The sequence below is a fragment of the Aulonocara stuartgranti genome, assembly GCF_965226115.1.
Source record: "Aulonocara stuartgranti genome assembly, chromosome: 4".
Lineage (NCBI taxonomy): Eukaryota > Metazoa > Chordata > Actinopteri > Cichliformes > Cichlidae > Aulonocara > Aulonocara stuartgranti.
Window position 1 is genome coordinate 21955291 of NC_138942.1, and position 20640 is coordinate 21975930.

Consider the following 20640-nt stretch of genomic DNA (forward strand, 5'->3'; position numbering starts at 1 on the left):
TGCTATACTTTTTCGTTATAAATGCTGGACTTTTACTTGTAATAGAGTATTTCTATGGACTGTAGTATATGTTTACTTATTTTTTCATTTTACTTGAACACTTCTTTTACACATATACGCTTGTGCAGGGGCAATTTTCATGTAATAAACTATCAAAGCACAGGATCCTGACAAGTCTGTTTACTTCTGGTGTGTCATCCAAACATCTGTGACTTCATTCAAGCAGGAAAAAAATAAAATAAAACAAAATAGGAGACATCGCCTGTTGAATTTTAGTCTGGAGTTTGTGAGTCAAATGACACGCAGTTAGTGTCTTAAAATGGACCTACTAGTTTTAAAATATTGTGTAAGACTTGGTGTCACTAGATAAAATCTGCTGCACAGATAAGGTGCAAAGTGTTTCATAAAGTGTGAGAAGGAGACGCGGTTGGGACGGTTCGTTCTGCGCTCTCCTCCAGCTCCATCACTGCCATTCCCCTTCCCAGTCACTAGGGAGAGACTCTGAACTAAGCAAACTGCTGTTATTACGCTTAAAGGGTCCCACAGCAGGCTGGTAGAATCAGAGTGTGCACCGCACCGCCATCCGCTCACCGGCCTCCGGGACGCGTCGCACTCTCCGTCCGGGATGGAGAAAGACGCCTGTGATCCGGACCCATCCCGCCAGCGGAATGGGTTCGTGGGCGTGCTGTACGGGGAGTTCACCGACATGCTCAACGACAGGGTCCGCTACTCGGTGAGCTTGACGGAGAGCGCCCTGACCATTCAAAGAATCTCCTCTTCACCCGGCCGGACTAAGGTGGTTTTTAACTTGACCGACTGTGTCGGCTGTCGGGCGTACAGAGGGCCGGACAGCGCGGACGTCGGCGCTTACTTTACAGCCTATTTCTACCCGTTCAAGAGGCGCTGGATGAGCGCCGGAGTGACCCGGCACAGAGTGGAGCAGTGCTTTCGGGTCGCACTGGTCCAGGACCCGCTCGCCAACCTCCAGGAGGCTGAGAGGTGGGCTCATGCCATCAGAGATGCTTCGGCGCGCCAGGCGCCCCGGAGAGACGGTGAGTAAACGCACGGGTCACACGTGTGAAGCCTGAGATTCAACTTTATATTGTAAAATAAATAAATAAACTATATGTAGCAAAAAAAAAAAAAAAAAAAAAAAGGCGAACGCTGACAAATTTTATGTGCAGATGTTAAAGTATTCAGTGAGGTCAGGGGTGTGAGAAGGCCTTTCTGGCTCTCAGAAAGAGCCTCGTGCACAGATATCCAAAGCAGAGATCTCCAAGTCCCCGGAAAAAGAAAAAACAAACAAACAGGTTTGGCATAGAGGAAACACATTCCACTTGCTACTGTAACCTGTTCTACCTGCTGTGAACGGTTAGCAGTTAACTGCTGTCCCATTCATGCATGTAGCCCATGGTGATTTTTGTTGGATATGAAGCTTCTTTTGAAAAACACACACGCATAAAAATGATCACTTAAGTAGTTGGATTTTCAACTGATCTTCTGTCAGCAGAGGCTGTAGCTGCTGTTCATCCTTCCATATTCGCGCTCAGTAAATTCCCACTGAGAGTTTATTGTTGATGGGTGGAGGAAAAAAATCACATCAAAACAGCGTCTGTTTTTCACCCAGCTTTGCAGCAGCCTCGTCTAATTAGGCCTCGTCATGTCTCGCTCTGTTTAAAATGCAGACTGTCCTCAAGTTCCTTTTGTCTTCCGATCTCATTATCTCCTCTGTGCTCCAATCTGGTATACAACAACAGGATAATTAACGTGAATACTGTATGAGAAGAGTTTATGCGCCTAATTATCACTATCACTCATTTGGGAACTGATTGGTGATACTTGCTGAGGATGCAGGGCAGAACAGTTTTGGTCTCAAAACCCGATTCTGAATCCTCTTTGTCGGTCCGGTAATATCTCTTCACACCAGAAATATGAAAAGAAGAAGCGGATATTTGAGTGAGCGGTGACTAATTTGGAATGTTGAAGTGTTAGGATATGTAATGAGGTTGCCCTCCTGCAATAGCAGCCTCCAGGTGTACACAGCACACACACACACACACACACACACACACACACACACACACACACACACACACACACACACAGACTGGACGCTGTGATACTGCAAATTGTGACATCGATCTGATACCAATATAAATACAGGCCTGGTATTATCATACAATACTGATACCAATATTTTTGACCCATAAAGGCCGTTTGTGTTGGGCAGAGCAGTGTGTCATGATTCATGAGATGAATCATCATCAATTTGCAAATTCTGAAAACATTTATGATTTTTACCCCCCATTATTGTGAGTTAAGACAATACAATACACCTTTTAGCTTTTCATGTATTTTGAAACTGTTTTTTTTTTTTTAAACCTAAGATGTATATGTGACTGTCTTTAAAGCACTTTTGGTCAGCTTTTGTTGGTTAAATGTTCTTTAGGCTATAAATAAAACTGACTTGGCAGTCAACAGAAAAAAAGTTTTTATTCCCCTGTTCAGTTCAATGGGCTGTATACTCAATTTAGAGGATGGAAACTAAATATCGATCCTATTACACTAGTATCAAACTAATACTGATACCAGCATTGGTATCGACACTCTCCATATTTGGATCGTTCCACCCACTTCTATTGTGTGATGAGGAACATCCAGCCTCCCTCTGCTTCTGAACTGTTTATTTGCGGCAGGCAGACAGATGGTAAGCTCAAGGTAACTTGGTTGCTCACTGGACTCCGCATCAAAGTGCTCCAGCCTGGGAGCATTTCAGTCAGACATACTAATGAACCGGCTCAGGCCTCTAACAGTTTGTAGCCTTTTATTCCTAGCTTTCTTTCACTTGTCTTCTTCTTTTGAACGCAGCATCTCACGCGATGATGTGATCATATCATTAATTCTTAAGCTTGTTTTAGCGTTCCAGGTCCGGTCGAGCTAATAAAAGAGCATTTAACGGAATATATTATGTGCTTTAAGTGAATAATGTTGTACTAATGATGTTGCAGAATTGCTGCTTGTCACAGAGGAAGCAGGGGAAGTCAGAGTGACTCACTAATCCCGGATAGTGTATTTACCCCCTGAGTTAATTGCATGCCATCTCATCTGGGATTGCAGATGGAAAGGTTGGATTAAACGTGCAACCACTGCACAAGATTGGTATTTAGGCAGGGAGTTATCACGGTGACACACTTACACTCAGATATAAAGTGATTTAAACGTGTAATCTAATCTATGAAGGTGTAGTTTACAGTGAGGCTGGAACTCTGCTAATTTAGCTACTGTTCTGATGTCTATCACAGTGGTAGCGTCGCAGGGTTTTTTATCCTCACTGTGGGTTCACTGGAATGAATGCGCTGTAAATAATGAAGAGCACACACTATGATACAGTCCTGCTGCTTAGAAGATCCGCTGGGAGATTGCATGCGAAAGAATGAGATGATAGTTACTTGATTTGACTTATCTTACAAGCGCCTGCTTTTTTTTGGCTACTAGCCGTATCCTTTTTTGGCTCTTCGGATATTTGATAGAAGGCAGATTGTAAATTCCACTTTTTTTTTTACATGACATGTTTCCTTCTTTCCTTCCTGCTACACCGGTACATCATCAATGAGGATTTGTCTTGAGTTACTCCAGAAAAAAGTGGGGCCGCACTTTTTAAAATCTGCAAATAAGCTTCTCCAGTGGTGATGTGAGTGTGATCCTGGCACCCACTGTGTCTGCTATTTAAGATGAAGAGTGCAAAAGAGAAGGAGAAGAGGGTAGGAGCTACGAGTAGTGGTGTGCCATACTGCAAATGTTGGTATCAACCCTATACCAAATAAATACAGGGACTGCTGATACTGATACAATACTTTCACCGTATAAAGGCAGCTTATGTAGGTGTGTCATGACTTTTAAGATCATCATCACTTTGCAGATTCTGAACTGATTTTAATGACCTAATTTGACCTAATGACCTAATATTGAATTTACTTTGGGTCAGCCTCTGTGGTTTAAATGTGCTATGGACTAGAAATAAAATAGGCGTGACAGTCAGCAGAAAAAGGTTCAGGTATTTTTCAAAGTAGGTATATTATTTAATTTAAAAAACAAGACTATTTAACACAATTCAGTCAGCTTAGAAATGACGTATCGACTCTGTTGCACTAGTATTGTTCCAATATCGATACCAGCACACTAGTATCAGTATTTGGATTGATCCGCCCACCTCTAGTGCTCTGCTACCTCAAAAGCAACTGTTTACTAGAAGCTTTGGGGTCAGGTGCGCCTGTCATTGTGCGATCTCCCATGGGGCCCTCCACTGAAGCAGTCATGTCTTCCTCATTGAAGGAGTCGAGAGCTAAAAATGCGTCACGAGAAGACCTCTCACCCCGGCCAGCATCTCGGTCCCCCTGGAGCTTCTGTCTTCTGCTCTGTGACACATGGCTGTGATGGGCTGTCAGCCGCTGCCACAGCGGGCACTGGTGTTTGTACTCTCTGGACGTCTTCTCCTCCTCTCCAGCAAACACTCGCCCAACCTTGGAATGCAGTGTGTGTATGTGTGTGTGTGTTGGCAGATGCTTCTTTGCTGCCTGAATTTAGTGCTGCTCCTGAACAGGAATGCTCTCAGTAAATAACCCACATATTTGTTTCTGTTCCAGGAGTTTTCATTCAATGTTTTCATGTTTTAACAAATCCCACCTGTGCTGCCGCTTGCGAAACTTAGAAGCACATTTTGTCTTTATTTAGATTTTTTTTTTCCTGTATAGACGTACACCTTTTTGGAAATGAGGTGGCAGATTCTCTCTGTCAGCGCGACACTTGTTAGTTCTGACACACTGTCATTTCCCGTCTGCCTGTCACCTCGCTGCCGGTGTGTGTTTACCCACTCGTATCTGTGAAATGCACACCCTGAAGATTTTGTGGCAGGATGATGCCTGCAGGTATCTGACTTCACATCCCAGACAGACTTCACATTCACATTCATATAACCCCTATAAGTCCCTGTCATATGCACAGGTGACACAGAGGTCAGGGAAGTAGAAATGTCTGGGAAGTTGTCGTTTTCAGAAATCTTCTTCAATGTGGCCTGTATGTACTGTCTGGGTATGCCTACTTAAATCAGCCTCATTTTATGAGCAATTTCCCAACGTATACCATGCAAATCTTCTGAAATTAGAGTATAAATTTCACCAGCAGTACTTACTAAAATATGAAAACAGCAGAGCACAGGATTACTGATATGCAGTTTTTAAGGAAAGAAGTAGCTTACAAAATTAATGAGCTATTCTACAAGACAGGAGACAAGTAGTTTTAGTTACCATTACTGCTGATAATACTGCTTATCAGTGCTGCTGTGCAACATGGGTTCAATGAGATAACATCAAAACACAGAAAGAGAAAGAAAATCTATTTTTTTCATTTTAATCTGATAAGCTGCATGTGCATATTTCTTTCTCCCACCGTAATCTCAGTTTTGTAAGAGACCCAGTTCATATACACTTGCAGCCACTTCATTAGGTACACCAGTTAAACTGCTTGTTAATGCAAATATTTAATCAGCCAATTGCATGGCAGCAGCTCAGCATATGGACATAGTCAAGTTGGCCTGCTGAAGTTCAAACTGAGCATCAGAATGGGGAAGAAAGACAATATACGTGGTTTTCAATGTCGCATGGTTGTTGGTGTAAGACGGGCTGCTGCTGATCTACTGGGATTTTTCCTACACAGCCATCAGGGTTTACAGAAAATAGTCTGAAAAAGTGGAGCAGCAGTTTTCTGGGTGAAAATTTTGTTGATGCCAGATGTCGAAGGAGAATGGTCAGACTGCTTTGAGGTCTGAGGGAGGCACCCGTGCCTCAAATTAGCATTTTTTACAACCAGAATATGCACAAGAGCATCTCTGAATGCAGAACTGAACCTTCAAGCAGAAGGGCTACAGCAAAACAGAAGACCAGACCAGGTGCCACTATTATTAGCTGAGAGAAAACTGAGGCTACAGTTTGCATGGGCTCACTAAAATTGGAAAAGAGAAGATTGGAACAATTTTTGCCTGGTCTGATGAGTCTTGATTTTGATTTGCGGTATTCAGATGGTAGTGTCTGAATATGGTGTAATCGGCATGAAAGCATGGATCCATCCTGGCTTGTATCAACCGTTCAGGCTGGTGCTGGTGGTGTGATGGTGTTGGGGATATTTTCTTGGCACACTTTGGGCACCTTAGTACTAATTAAGAATTGTTTAAAATACCACAGTCTACCTAAACATGCCCACCACATTTCAGCCACGTTAGCAGCCTGTGACTCTCAAAATTGCAATTCTGTCATATCACTGTCACATATGCAAGAATTCGTCACCAGGCATGTTTTTACATATGTTTTGGAACTGTCCAGTCATATCTGACTTTTGGGTCTTTGTAAACGCTGTGCTATCTGATGTACTTGAAGTTTTTTTACACCTCAATCCTGGTCTTTGCCTCCTTAATGATACCTCTGACATGTCATTAAAATGAATTCAACGCAAAATGTTGCAAGATTTCTGCACCTTGCACGCATCATTGTAGATGCTGAACACTTTGGCATTATTATTGCAGACATATTAATGTTCTGATGATAACATTTAGCTTAAAAAAACCCCAGCTTGGCTCTTTATTAGCTACATTAGGTTATGTTATCTCAATGCTTGCAGTGATTCTCAATTAGAACACATTCATGAAGATCTGAGAAAATCCCTGCTGTAAATTAATGCAGCAATGGGCAGTGGGTTTGTTTCAAAGTAAAGCTACACAGGCTAGAATGAGTTAGGTGGGGGACTGAACACTGTTTCTTTCTTTTGTTGCATTATTCTATTTGAATCACTGACAAAAACTCACAGGTGTAATAAGCATAGTTCAGGATGAGCACATCTTTTGCTTTATGTGTCATATATCCCAGTGTGAAAAATGCTAAAGGTGTTTGCTTTAACAAACAAGAATGCCTGTGTTGGGTTTGACCCTTTTCAAGGGTGTCTGTAGGTATTGAATGGGATGATTTTCAGCCCTGCAGACTTGAGGGCAAAAACCCAATTTGAAAGCCCTTTCACTATCAGCAGCCATTTTCCACTGTATTCTGGAAGTATAGATAGGACCTTTGTGTCTGGATGCCACATTGTGCTCAGATTCAAGTAAACAACAATGCTAACCCTGTGTGACTGAATGGAGGCACAGTTTGGCATGCACCTGTGTTTTTGCCCTCTCACCTTATTCTTTTTGGCGGGTTCACACCTCTTTCTCTGAGATATTTTCGTACCGTCACTGTTTCCTGTCATCACAGGCCATATAAAGTAGAGGATGGCAGTAGCACAGACAGGTCACAGACCTGGAAATTGAGGTTATAAACTATCAAGAGGACAAATACCCTGACAGCTCAGCCAGAGCCAACAGATAGTGAGTCAAAACAAAGACGGCAAAAGCATTTGCTCTGTCAGTTCTAAGGTTAAAAACGACAGCTGAAATTACTAAATGATGAGGATCTTTTTTTTTTTTTTTTACATCTGTCACATTTTATGACTCTGAGAAACTTTGCTTGCCCGATACCGAAGGCAGTATCATCTACAGCCATGTATTTATGGCAGAAATCAATACCGGTTCTGCTCTCCGTGCCCCAAAATGGGATGATGTTTTTGTCCTTTCTGATTCATTTGATATGGTCTCTGGCGAGTCTGTGTGTGCTCTAAAGGTCAGGAGCGTCTGCTGCAAAATCCAACTCCAGTGGGGGAAACTACTCTGTAAAAGCTGCAAATCCTTTTAGTTGCAACCAACAAGTATTTTACAATTAAATCTGCAGTAGGCAGAAATCTTTTCCAGATTTCTGCCTACTGCAGATTTAAAATTAGACAGCTCTCCTCCCGCAGCTCTCTGTTTTAAGCCCCCAAACAAATGAGCATGGGCTAAAAATAATTAGCTGCCCTGGGATTTAAAACCCCACTCTCACTGGTGAATGTCATTTACTTAACCCATTACGCTACCACATCTCCTGCGCTCTTTCTCTACATTTCACTTTCAGTTTTTCTGCAACTTTATATTGTTCCTTTAATAAGCTTGCAGAAGTCTAGTTCCCTCTCAGAACTTTCAGATTAGAATATGATGAAAAGTTGTAGTTAAGATATTGCAAAGTCCTGTAGTAGCCCTTACTACGATCATTACTTTACATTTCGCAGTTGATTTTTGGCATCAGGAGCAATGTGGGGAATCATTGTCTGTCTACAGGATGCACTGTCATGTGGACAATCTACTATAACTTCATCATTATTCTACTTCTGACAGTGGTTATTTTGGGGAAAAGGATGTTGAAGATGGAGCTGCCAAGCAAGCAGCGTTTAATTTTTAATTATAGTTATTGTCGGGGACTTTTTTCAATCAGAACTAGAGGCGGGACAAGGTTGGAAGTGATCCAATCACAATCTTGTGAAGGTTAAATGTACACATTTGACGTGAAGTGGTACAGCTATATTGTTTTTTTCTTTTCTTTTTTACCAATTAGCAGTGGTGTGCAGTTTTTTTTTTTACCAAGTAAATACAGGGCAAGTGTTGCCAATACCAGTACAGGTGCTGATACTTTTAATTTGTAAAGGCAGCTTATGTAGGGGAGAGCACTGTGTCACGATTTAATCATCATCAATGTGCCAAATCTGACCAAGTATACCAATGCTGATACTGGTATTTGACAGCTAGCATCCACAGTGCACATGTGCCCTTGAGTAAAAAGGCAGAGTCCCTAAAAACCTCAGGAAAATGGATATTCTCATTCCATTAATCTGTCTTCTCTTGAAAGACACAAGCAACAGGAGGATTTCCCTCATGGGGACGACAACATGTCACGAGTTGCTAATAATACATGGTGAGATCTCGAATGAGAAGCATCTGTAAGCCCTCTCTCTTTGAAGAAAGTAGCATGTCACATTAAAATGAAGCGTTGTCAGCCTGAATGCTCTCACGGCCCGTGCCTTTACTGCCTCATCCTTCTTTTTTTTGTGCCAAAGAGACCCTGAGGGAAAAGGCTGCCCTTATACATTCTTTAAAAATCCTACTCCTTCATCTCTGTCCTCGCCTTCACTCACATCCACCTTCCTCTGCCTCTCTCAGGTGTGGCGTATATGGAGGTGCGTCGGCCTTGCAGAATCATGATGCTGGTGAATCCTCAAAGCGGGCGCGGACAGGCTCTCCAGCTTTTCACCGGCCACATACAGGGCATGCTCACGGAGGCCTCTGTTCCCTACACGCTTGTCATCACAGGTCAGTGGATTTCACGCACTCGTAAATATGTTTTCCCTGTGCGGTTGGCTGGCAATGTTCTCAAGGTCACCTCCATATGAAAATATCAGATTGAAGTCTTTAACCCCACCGTGGACGATCATTTAAAGAACCTGCCAATTACACACACACGCACATAAGTTGACATAACTGCACTCTAAAACAACTTTTAATCTCTGCAGGAATTATGCATTGCCTGTGTGATCACAAATTTACAAACCACATGTTCAAACACGAGTATGAGCAGGCACTCAGGCACATGTGCAGTGATACGCATTTAATATCTCTCTCAAGCTGCTCCATATTCCATATGAATTGCTTATGCTTTTTGTGAATTCAAACAGTGTTGCGTTGGTTGCTGTCATCAGAGGCTTTAAGCTCAAAGTGACCTCCCTCGGGATACCAATAAGCTGATAAAGAAATATAAAAAGGCTTTAATACCCAAACATATGGAATAAAATATAAGCACATAGACTCATTTACCCTCCTGCCTTTAACTTTAACTATACAAAGTTTGATAAAGCCTTTATAAGCCTATGTCAACCACTGGTTTATAAAATCATGTTCTAAAGCCTCAAGCCGCTATCATGTGTTTACCAGCCAAGCTAGCAACCTTGGCAGCAACCTGCATTCATATATTTTGTTTGTACGTTGCATAGATGACTCAACAAAAAATTGTTTTTCAGGGCTTTCATTGCAGCCAGTGGATATGTGGGACAATCCTACCCACTCCATCCATTAATCCTTTACATTGAAGATCAAATAAATCATCAGCATATACAGCATTTACAGTTAAGACTGCATTTTATAAATTACATTCATTCTTTGATTTCCACATGCACGGTTCACCCGCATGCAATGAAAGCCTGTTCAAATGTGATTGGTCAGTAGTACCTGGTCTACAAACAAAGTACTAATGGAAAGCAGAAAGCTCCCAGTGGCAATAATGTTGTTCCTTACTACAGACTCTCCGTTTTCATATGTATGTAAGTGTTTATACGGACTGCTATTTCAGTGCCTTGAATTAACTGAGTTGAAGCTCAGCAGAGAGCTACTGGCTACAACTGTGTCAGAACCGATATTTCATGTACCCAATAATGCATAATTTAAGCCTTCATCAAATTTTGGTTAAGGAAAAGAAGAAGTCATCTCAAAGTTATAGAGAGAAAAATATTTTTTATATCAGCTTGTCTTTACTTCAGTCATAACATTGGCCAATTTAATGGGAATCTACCACTTGTGCCAGCCTCTAGAACAGGGGTAGGCAACTCGAGTGCCAGTGGCCTGCAGGTTTTAGATGAGTCCTTGATCGACACTGCTAATTTGATGTCTAAATGACCTCCTCAACATGTCTTGAAGTTCTCCAGAGACCTGGTAATGAACTAATCATCTGATTCAGGTGTGCTGACCCAGGGTGATATCCAAAACCTGCAGGACACCGGCACTCAAGGCCTGGAGTTCGACACCCCTGCGCTAGAAGTGAACTTCTCATTAGCGATCGTGATTGACTACAATTATGTGTTTGATAACACTAATTGGATTGATCATATCTCAGAACAACCCTGAAAAGTCCAATGAACTCATTGAAGAACTAAGAAAGAAGACTGTAGATTTTAAAAAGTTGGGAAGGTCTCTTGGAGCCATTTCTAAACAACTGCAGATTCCAAGATCATCATTTCAAACAAATGGATAGGAACAACCCAGTAACCACCTAGGATTAAACCTGCCATGAACTGGGAACTGCTGGAACACCAGTGTCACTGTCCACATTGCCATGGACTGAGAGAGTGCCAACTAAGAAAGAAGCCCCTGCTCCAAAGTTGACATGTTCAAGTTCCGATGAAACCTGCAGCTGTTTACATGGACAAGCCTAATGGCTTCAGGAGAAAAGTTTTATGGTCAGATGAGGCAAAAAATTAAGCTGTTTGGCCACAACAAGAGGCGTGTTAGGAGAAATAAAGACGAGGATTTCAAAGCTAAGAACAGTGGTAATTTTAGCATCAGGTTTTGGGGCTGATTTGCTGCCAGTGGTACCAGTACATTTCACAGCATGGATGGAAACATGAAGAAGGAGGGCTACCTCCAAATTCTTCAACTTCACCTCAGATCAGCAGCTAGATGTGTGAAAATTGGACACAGCTGGGTGTTCCAGCAAGACAATGATCCCAAACACACAAACTGGTTTTGGAATGGATAAAGGAGGCTAACATCTTCAGGCTTGTGAACTACGCAAAAGCTAAGTCCATGCCAGGTAACCAACCAATTTAAATGAACTCAACCAGTTCTACCAAGAAGAGTGGTCAAATGTCCTGCCAGAATTATGCCTGACGTTTGTTGCTGGTTAACAAATCATTTGGTAGAGGTGTAATTTGCTAAGGGACATTTAACCAAATAGTGGGGATGTATGTATACATCTGGGCAAGAATGCATACTTTTGACCCTGTATAGATACAAGAAAATCCTAAATAACTTCCAACTTTTGCTCCTAATTCATGCTTTTTAAACTCGCCAAAGATGTATGTAGGTTTCAGTTATTGTGCAAATGTACTGTTTATAAGGTTGGGGCAACCTGCAGTCAGCTGAGACTGAAGAAGTCACTTGGATGAGTGACGAAATGTTTCTCCCGTTGAAAACGCTACGTCCAGATGAACAGAATGAACCTTTTGGGATATGCTGTAAAATCATTCCACGCTGGAAAAAGAGCAGTTCAAAGAAATCATTAAAAGCCCCAAATTATCATTACATTCGTGCCCATGATTAGTGTATGTGAACTTCTCACCACAACTGTAAAAGCACTGTCTTCTTATTCAGTCCTGGAGGTTACCACTTGCCTCCAGCCAAACCCTGCTTGACAGAATCAACAGAAGCAGCTGTTGCTTCTAGCATCAGCTTGGTAGCGTGTAGCTCAATGTGAGATGAACCACAACAGCAAATTCAAAAAATAACAGGACAGGCTCTGTGTTTGTTTATTTGAGAGAGGCTGCTGATGTGTACTCATTATACAGACCTCTGGGATTCAAAGGAAGGCTGGCAGCTGGGTGGGGAGGTAAACAGACAAACAACAATAACTAATGTTAAACAGAAATAAGGTGGGGGTAGGGAACACTAAAGGGCTTCTTTGGTCTGATACAGATTAACTGGCATAAACCATTTACTGGGACAGGTCCTTGATGACTGTATCACACTGCCTTAGCCTGAGGAAGGACAAGTACCAGTGGAGGCACCTCTTGTGTCAGCATGTACCTTTTACATACTGTATGAAGTGCACCAAGTTTAATCTTTACCCAGCTTAACCTCAGAAGGAGGCACACGAAGGTGACACAACTTGGGAACAGCTGTATTTAAAGTGGAATTTACTGAGGATTTTAAACAGAGCAAAATCTTTGGTAGTCGTGTGCAGATGGTGGAAAACTCAACAGCGAGCGTGCCAGGTGAAAACTTTGTGGCACCTCTGCCGTCAGGTTTAAGGCTGTATGCGTGACAGCGACCTCTTGAATAAGGAAGTGGCTAGGAAGTAAAGCATCAACTCCCTCGGCGGGCTCAAGTTGCTGAGTCAGCTGTGCAGTGCAGTTACTCCCTCTGCTTCAGTCTGTCAACACAGCACTGCATCAGTGCCTCGAGCCTCCCCAGCAAACAGCAAACAAACAGCAGCAACATGGGGAGCACCGCTGGGGAAAGGGAGACCCAAGAGACTTTCCAGGCATGGGGGTTGTGGGGAAGACAGGTAAAAATTGAGCAAAGTGAAAAGAAAAGACGATGCCACTGTTTTTATTTCCATCAATAGATCAGAAAACAGTATTTCAACTATGATGTGAGCGTATCAGTGTTTGTTAATTTCATATCTGCCGTCCTCTTTTACCATGCACGACTTCACTGCGGAGTGTCGGCTGGCGGGACGGTAGAATTTGATGCTGACAGGATGAGCCCCCTGCAGAGGGACCTACTCAATGATGCTGCCAATAAAACTAGGCTTAACAAATAGCTCAGCGCATTAACCAACATTCATGCATGCACACACACACACACATTCAGATATTTGTCAGTCACAGATGTTTGCAGGCTGGCTAAAGCTGCCTTGGAGCTGTTGAATAGCCACTGGATGGGCTAATGTGATATGTCTGCCCTGATAAGGGGAAATTGAATCTCTTTTCTGCCTAATCTCCCTGATCCTACCCCAAAGGCTGGCGATAAAGGGGAGCATATTTCTTTCACTGACCTTGCCCTTTTTTTTATGTCTTTGCTACATCCTGCATTTCACCGCACTTTCTGCTTCGTGTTTTACTTCTCGATCTCCTCTCGTGTCTTCCAGAGCATCAGAACCACGCTCGGGAGCTGGTGAGAAAGGCGGACCTGTCGCAGTGGGATGCACTGGTCATCATGTCTGGAGATGGGCTGCTGTTTGAGGTGCTTTAACTTTACTTGGCAAGGACACAAGTGCTAATCAGCTGCGGATGAAAATCATACAAACTCTTACAACCCTGCCCTATTCTCAGGAACTTCTTAGAATAGGACTATAAAAATTTAATTTGTTCTCAATCTTGACAAAAGAGCTGGCACCAGATAAATAAAAGCCTTAATTTTTTCTGTGGATGTTTTTCAAGCTATGATGTAGAATATAAGTAATGTCAAGGTTTTTCTTTCTTTTTTCTTTTTTGCTTTTGATTCTCTGATTCTATAAATCTTCCACCGTGGTACCTTCATGTTTCCTGGAAGCACTACACTTAACACAGAACAGCTGTAACTATGAGAGAAACACTTTTTATCAGAACTTGCAGTCTTCCACAGTCACTACTTTCTATTTAGAACCACAGTCTGATTCTGCTCTTCTATTCTTCTTGCTTATTCAGGTGATAAATGGTCTTATGGACCGAGAGGACTGGCAAGAGGCCATTCAGATCCCTCTGGGTATTCTACCAGGTGGCTCCGGCAATGCCCTGGCTGCATCCGTCCACCACTACTCACAGTGAGTTGATCCATTAATGAGTCATTTAAATGCATGGGCTAACAGTCCAAAAGATAAACCTTCCTCAGTTTTGGAAAAAAAAGACAATTTATCTCATGCTTGTGTAATTATGCCAAAGGCTGACTGGGCACATCATTTCCTCAGGAGAGAAACAAGACTTTCAACTGCTTTGCTGTGCGGCAAGGTCATTTCAGGTTCCTCCAACTCTCAAAGGAATGATGTAATGGGTTTAAAAACTGGCACATTATGAGTGATTATAGTCCAGAGTGCAGCTGGGGAACATGTTGACCCAGCACATGTTCAAGGTGTCATCTCCATCTGCTGGTTGGTTGTTAGCACAACATCAAAGGGGCGAACAGAAATATACACTAATGAGTCAAAACATTATGGCCGCCTCTGACTAACAAGCTGTTGGGCCTTCAGTGCAGCTCTGACCTGCTGAGTCATGGACTTATAACAAGATCTGAAGGTCTGTAGGTGTAGCACTGAAACTTTGAAGATCCGAAGTTTTGAGATCAGACTTGATCAATGACACCCTCCAAGACCAAACTGCCAGTTCAGTAGTTAAATGTTGTTCAGTAGCATGCTGTTGCTACAGTAATATCAGCATTATGTGCAGCAGTGAGTTTATTTAATTCATTATGTGTCTATTTGTGAGCATTTGTAGTGCTTTAGCTCATTCACACATTTGTCACCCCAGTTTTTGGGGTTCTGTGTTTTTAATGTTAGTTTATTTTTAATGGAGAGAAAGAGAATATCAACCTTGCCTGAGGACATGGTGGTTGATATTCTGTCTCTTTCTATTAAAATGAAACTACCATAAAAGTTAGAGACTTTTCATTTCTTTGGCAGTGAGTAAACTTACAAATTTAACAGGGGTTCAAATAATTTTTCACCCCACTGTAGTCCCATGTAGTAGTTGTGAAATTGAGGCTTACCTCATGATCTCTTAAACAACTTTTCAGGTCACCTCCAGCATGGAATGAGGAGCTTCTGTTGAGCTGTGGTTTCATGCTGTGCAAAGGCCTGGTTGGCCCTCTGGACCTGGTGTCTGTCCACCTAGCCTCTAAACAGCGCCTCTTCTCGTTCCTCTCTCTGGCCTGGGGCTTTGTGGCAGATGTCGATATTGAGAGCGAGAAGTACCGCCACGTCGGAGCTATCCGGTTCCTTATGGGCACCCTGGTACGTCTGGCCTCACTCCGAGTGTATCAGGGCAGATTAGCATACCTTCCTGTGAAGGAAGCACCAAAACTTTCAAAAGGGAGCTTCACAACAAACCACCCACCCTCCACACCTCAGCACCCCTCACTCTGTTCTTCACTTCCTTGTCAGTTTATCCCCAACACTTCCCCAAACCCGAGCTCTCGCCATGGCACGAACTCAAACCACAACACTAGAACCAACTCTTCCAACAACGCCATCACCACCAAGAGGCCTCAGATCGAGAGTGACACCAAGACAAGAGCTCCTGTAGACTCTCTGCTCCCTGACCTGGAGCAACCTGTCCCAGACACATGGACAGTAGTCAAGGAGGAAGACTTTGTCTTGGTGCTGGCTATTTACCAGTCCCACCTGGCTGAGGACCTGTGGACAGTCCCTGGTGCAATGGCAGATGATGGTCTGATCCATCTGTTCTACGTGACAGCAGGAATCTCCCGGCCTGCCCTTTTGCGTCTCTTCCTTGCCATGGAGAAAGGTGGCCACTTGGCATGTGGCTGCCCCCACCTGGTGTATGAGAAGGTGAAGGCTCTGCGACTAGAGCCCATAACTCCACAAGGCATGATCACCGTTGACGGAGAGGTGGTGGAGTACGGGCCGGTGCAGGCTCAGATCCACCCCGGAATAGCTAGACTCATGCGTGGATGAATTTGGAGCATCACAACCTTTTCCTGGCTGTAGAGCTTTCTAGATTGGCCTTTTATACTCAGTGTCAATTTCTTGATCTGTGCTGGGTTTTTTGTTTTTAATTATTTTATGTTTTTTCAGAAGTGCCAAAGACATTTTATCAGCCTCTGTAAATTTCTCTATTTTTCTACTGAAACAACTTGTCCTATTTTTATGGATCTCCGTCCCCTCTTTCTCCAAATGTTTGATTCAGGGTCAAAGCCATGGATGGTTGGTCTTGCTGCTGGCTGGTCCAGGCTTAGGGAAATACGGAGGGATTATGTGTCTGTGTGAGTATGTGTGTGTGAGTGCATAAGAGAGAGAAATCTTTATGTATGTTTGTGTGTGAGATCGTGCATGAGAAGCTTTAGCGGGTGCTGGCGGAGGAGTGCATTGTGCTCTCTGCTGTCAGACCTCATAAGCATGGAACACGTGAAGAGAAGCACATTTCCCCTTCCTGGGAGACTCCTGGAAAAAAAAAATCAAACACACCGCTTGTACCCAGTGTACCACACCAGACCAATAATCTAACTCCTGGGCATCGCCTCCCTCTCAGCTTCATAGAGAGGAGATTTCTTAAAGAGGAAATGTAAATCTACCAAGGATTTCGCATTAACGGAGCTTTAATCTTTGATTAATGTGTGTTAAAAAAAGCAACAGCGAGATCTTGTCACATTAAGCTTTATCACTCTATGATGCCCACTCCATTTTCTTGAGCGTGGAAGCATTCATCAGCTGACAATGCATGAAGTGCTGGCAAGGTAGACAGAAACCCGGCCACCTGAGGTTACACCTCCACTGCTGGCCGCTCCTTTTCCTCTCCTCCTGTTCCATCTACAACCACCATGGATCTGCCTCTGCTCGCACGCAGATACACACTCTCACTTTCTTTCCCCCTTCCCCCTCCTCCTATGCACACACACACACACACAGATACACACGTACCCTTACATCTCTGCAGCACTTAGCGAGGGGGAGGTGCATGGTCTGCCACTGTGCATATGATCCCTACTCCTCTTGCCGTCTTAAGATTGTACTCATTCTCTCCCTCCCTCTGTTAACGAGCCATCAGCACCTAATGTGTCCTTAATATGAGGCTTTACATCTGTAAAACCATGCTCAATAGAGAGCCTCTCTTTTTTTACTCATATGAAAGCTTTTAGGTGGGCTTCAAACACATATTAGACTGGTTGAAACACACTTAAATGGAGGAAGTAGGATTTCATTTTGAGTCTGTCAGCATTGAATATTGAGAGGCGTGCAATCAATGTGGGCAAAAGCTCTGCTCAGCTGTGTGGCCTTTCCTCTGGCTGTCAACGCAGCTGTGATGAGCATTAGTGTGCTGGAGAAGTGCAAAATGTTAGCATTATTATCCGTGCCCTCTCCACACACACACACACTAGTTTAAATTATAAAAAATAATCGTGTTAACAGAGCAAAAGAAAAGATAAATGCAGATGCATCTGCTAAAAAGAAAATCACATGTAATGCTGAAGGTGAAAATATGTAATGTCGACAGGCAGGTAGAGATCAAAATTCTGAAGATCAGCTGCTTCAAGGTTTTGATGAATACATCACTGTCATCAGTGAAATACAGTCGGTGTGATGAGCTGAATTCGCACACCAGTTTCTGCTGCTTCTGGGGGTTCCATGAGTGATGGACCCTTTTTCTTTCTTAGAGTCGTAATGAAAATTATTGGGCAATGGCAGCCGGCCACCTGGACACTGGCTGAGACTGCTACTATTAGTTACACTGGGGTGGCCCAGAAACTTACGTCTCCATTTATTTTTCTGATAACACACATGCAGAAGTGCACCACCAGGAAACAACAGCTGCTGAGAAATGCTTCAAAAAGAAAAAGCATATTTTTTTTTTAGTTCACTCTGTTCAGTAATAGACACAGTAATAGTAGACACATATAGTTCCCAAATAGGCCACCCCTGGCCACCACTTGGCTCCACCCCTGCAGTATATCATAGGCTGGATACCAGACAAAATGGTGCCTCATATGTTTGGATGAAAGCTGCACAGTGGTAATTACACTGGGAAAAATGAAATAAATAATTGCACGAGGGACTCAGGTGCTCTGCACATGCTCCATACCTCATAAAAACTTACAGCTCTTCTATTTCCTAAATCGTATTAAATTGCGCACATCAAATCCAGAAAACAAAATCAGCTCATGTTTATATTGGATCGTATTTTAATGATTGCTTATGAAGAGGGTAAAAACAATTCTTTAGTCCAGCCATCCTCTGTGTACATCACGTGATAAACACAGAGGATGGCTGATTTATTTATATAGTTTAGATGGATTATTTAGGACATCAAAATCCGACTGAATAATGTTTAAATACAAGTTAAATGTATCTTTAAAAACAACCTAGACATTTGAAACAAAACCCAAAAACAAATGAATTATTAATTTATTGCTGCTGTTATCTGTTTTATGATAAATCCTATAAGTAAATAGCAGTTTAAAATATAGCGGGTGAGGAAGATAATATCAGAGAATTATAGGACACCGCAGAAAAGGAGACAAACCTCTCTCCCTAATAATACTTTTACAGTCCTTTAATGAACTGCAATATACTTGAAGTTGACCTGACTCAATATGCATATTTTTGGTTTCCATCTTCACTGCAGTGCCGATCTTTTTCCTAATACTTGATTTTCCGTGCGTTCCAACTCATACCTGACATGCTGTACCTTCTATCCTTGCTGTGTCCTCAGCGATGCTATTCAGGTGCTTTGAATGCATTGTCACGCTCTCAAGGGTGCACTCCTGACATTGCTGTCGCCCGCCTGCACTGTTCATTATTAAATGTACATCTCATAAGGGTAGAGATGACCTATGCAAATGCCTTGTCATGGCTGCAGATAGTTGGAGTGAGGGTTCCCTCTGCTGGACCATCACTGAACATCGAGTGAAGGTTTTATCTGTGATAGTTTCTTCTTACATTATTCAATGCAATCTACTGAAACTACCACCTGCTTCCTGCTTTTTTAGATTTGCAGTGATGATTATCGTAGGCGGAGCTCAGCTGCAGAAGACATTGCATTCTTTGTTGTTATTAAAACCGAACATCCAGCTTATTGTAATGAAATATTGGGGAAACTTTTTGATACTTCCATTGAAGCACAGCTGCAAATAATAGCTCATCTCAGTGTAGGGTTTTGGCACACTGCTGTTAATCTACGGTACTATACTGTTGACTTGTTGTACCCTGTTGGCTGCTTGAATGTAACAGCAACATTTTTTTTCTCTATGTCAATAATGTTACAGCATTTTACAAATGATTTATGAAAAGTGAGACTATGAACTGATATTATACAAAACAATGATGTTTTTTTTTCTGTTCCTGTAAGAATCTGAATATGTTATCCTTTCTGTATCATGTACACTGTACTTAGGAAATTGTCAGTTTGTGTTTCTGTCAGTGCGTCATCCTGCCAAAACATGGTCCTAGAGAAACTCGCAGCAGGAACTACTACGCAGATAGATTTGAGTAGGTGTTTGTCTCTCTGTGGACAGATTGTGTCACCATTCAAGAAGTCAGGACATTTGTAAAGACAGGTCTGGTCCAAGGAAGCATTCGTGTCATGGCTGGAGTGATACACTCACAAGAAAACATCTGGTACATGTGTTATTTGTTTTATGTGATGTTATAAAGTGCTAAATAAGCTTTTAGTGCAGAACATCAATGGTTTAGTGCATTTGAATGTGTTATACTATTTGTGTCTATAAATAAAAAATGAAAAAAATATCTATACATGTGGCACAGTTTTGTAAATTGTGCCAATTAAAGAGCTTTTTATGTAAAATTAAGTAAAAGGAAAGCCGTTTCTCTAGAAAGTGCCTTAGTCTTAAGCCAAGACAGCAGTTAGGTGGTGCACTGAAAAAATAAATAAGTGCATGAGAAAACAAACTGTTTACCATGTGAAATCACAGTTTAGCTTTATGAAAGACAGATTTTTTCTTTCTTTTCGCATATGTCAGTGTTATACTGAGGCTCTGATCTGCACAGGTTACAATACAATCACAAAGAGTGCAAGTGAAGCGCTTTGACTGACTGTAAATGTTTAATAATGACATATAAGGGTGTTATTACGTCTATTCAACTGGCTGATGACAACCAGGCATTTATCGTCTCCTTTTATTTTGTTATGAACTTCTTTAAAAAAAAAAAAGACCAATAAACACATTCATATACAAAAAATGCTTTATGTGTTGTTCTCTGATTCATTGAAAAGGTGTCAGGGCTGAGCAGCCGGTGTGGACCCAAAAAGCAGACAGGAGAGCGATGGAACAGAAGTTTGAAAGCCGAGCCATTTATTTGGCTGAAAAAACATGAGCACAAAACAAGGTAAAGCATACAGGGGTGTAAACTAAAACTAGAACCCAAACTGGCAAAACCTAGACTATCACAACTGTGACAAAGTCACATGAACATGATTCTGAGCAGGAGCATGTGAGAAACTATGATGAGAAAAACATGAACATGACCATGACCTGAACAG

General features: G+C 42.2%; 1 protein-coding gene across 1 annotated transcript; it reads left to right on the top strand.

The window, feature by feature from the left end:
• The first annotated feature begins 510 nt into the window (after nucleotides 1-510).
• sphk1 (sphingosine kinase 1) lies at nucleotides 511-20311 on the top strand. The gene is made up of 5 exons (XM_082530298.1): nucleotides 511-1052; nucleotides 9104-9253; nucleotides 13581-13675; nucleotides 14119-14234; nucleotides 15200-20311. Exons 1-5 carry the CDS (start codon nucleotides 626-628, stop codon nucleotides 16098-16100), a joined length of 1689 nt encoding a protein of 562 aa, XP_082386424.1. The 5' UTR covers nucleotides 511-625; the 3' UTR covers nucleotides 16101-20311.
• The last annotated feature ends 329 nt before the right edge of the window (nucleotides 20312-20640 follow it).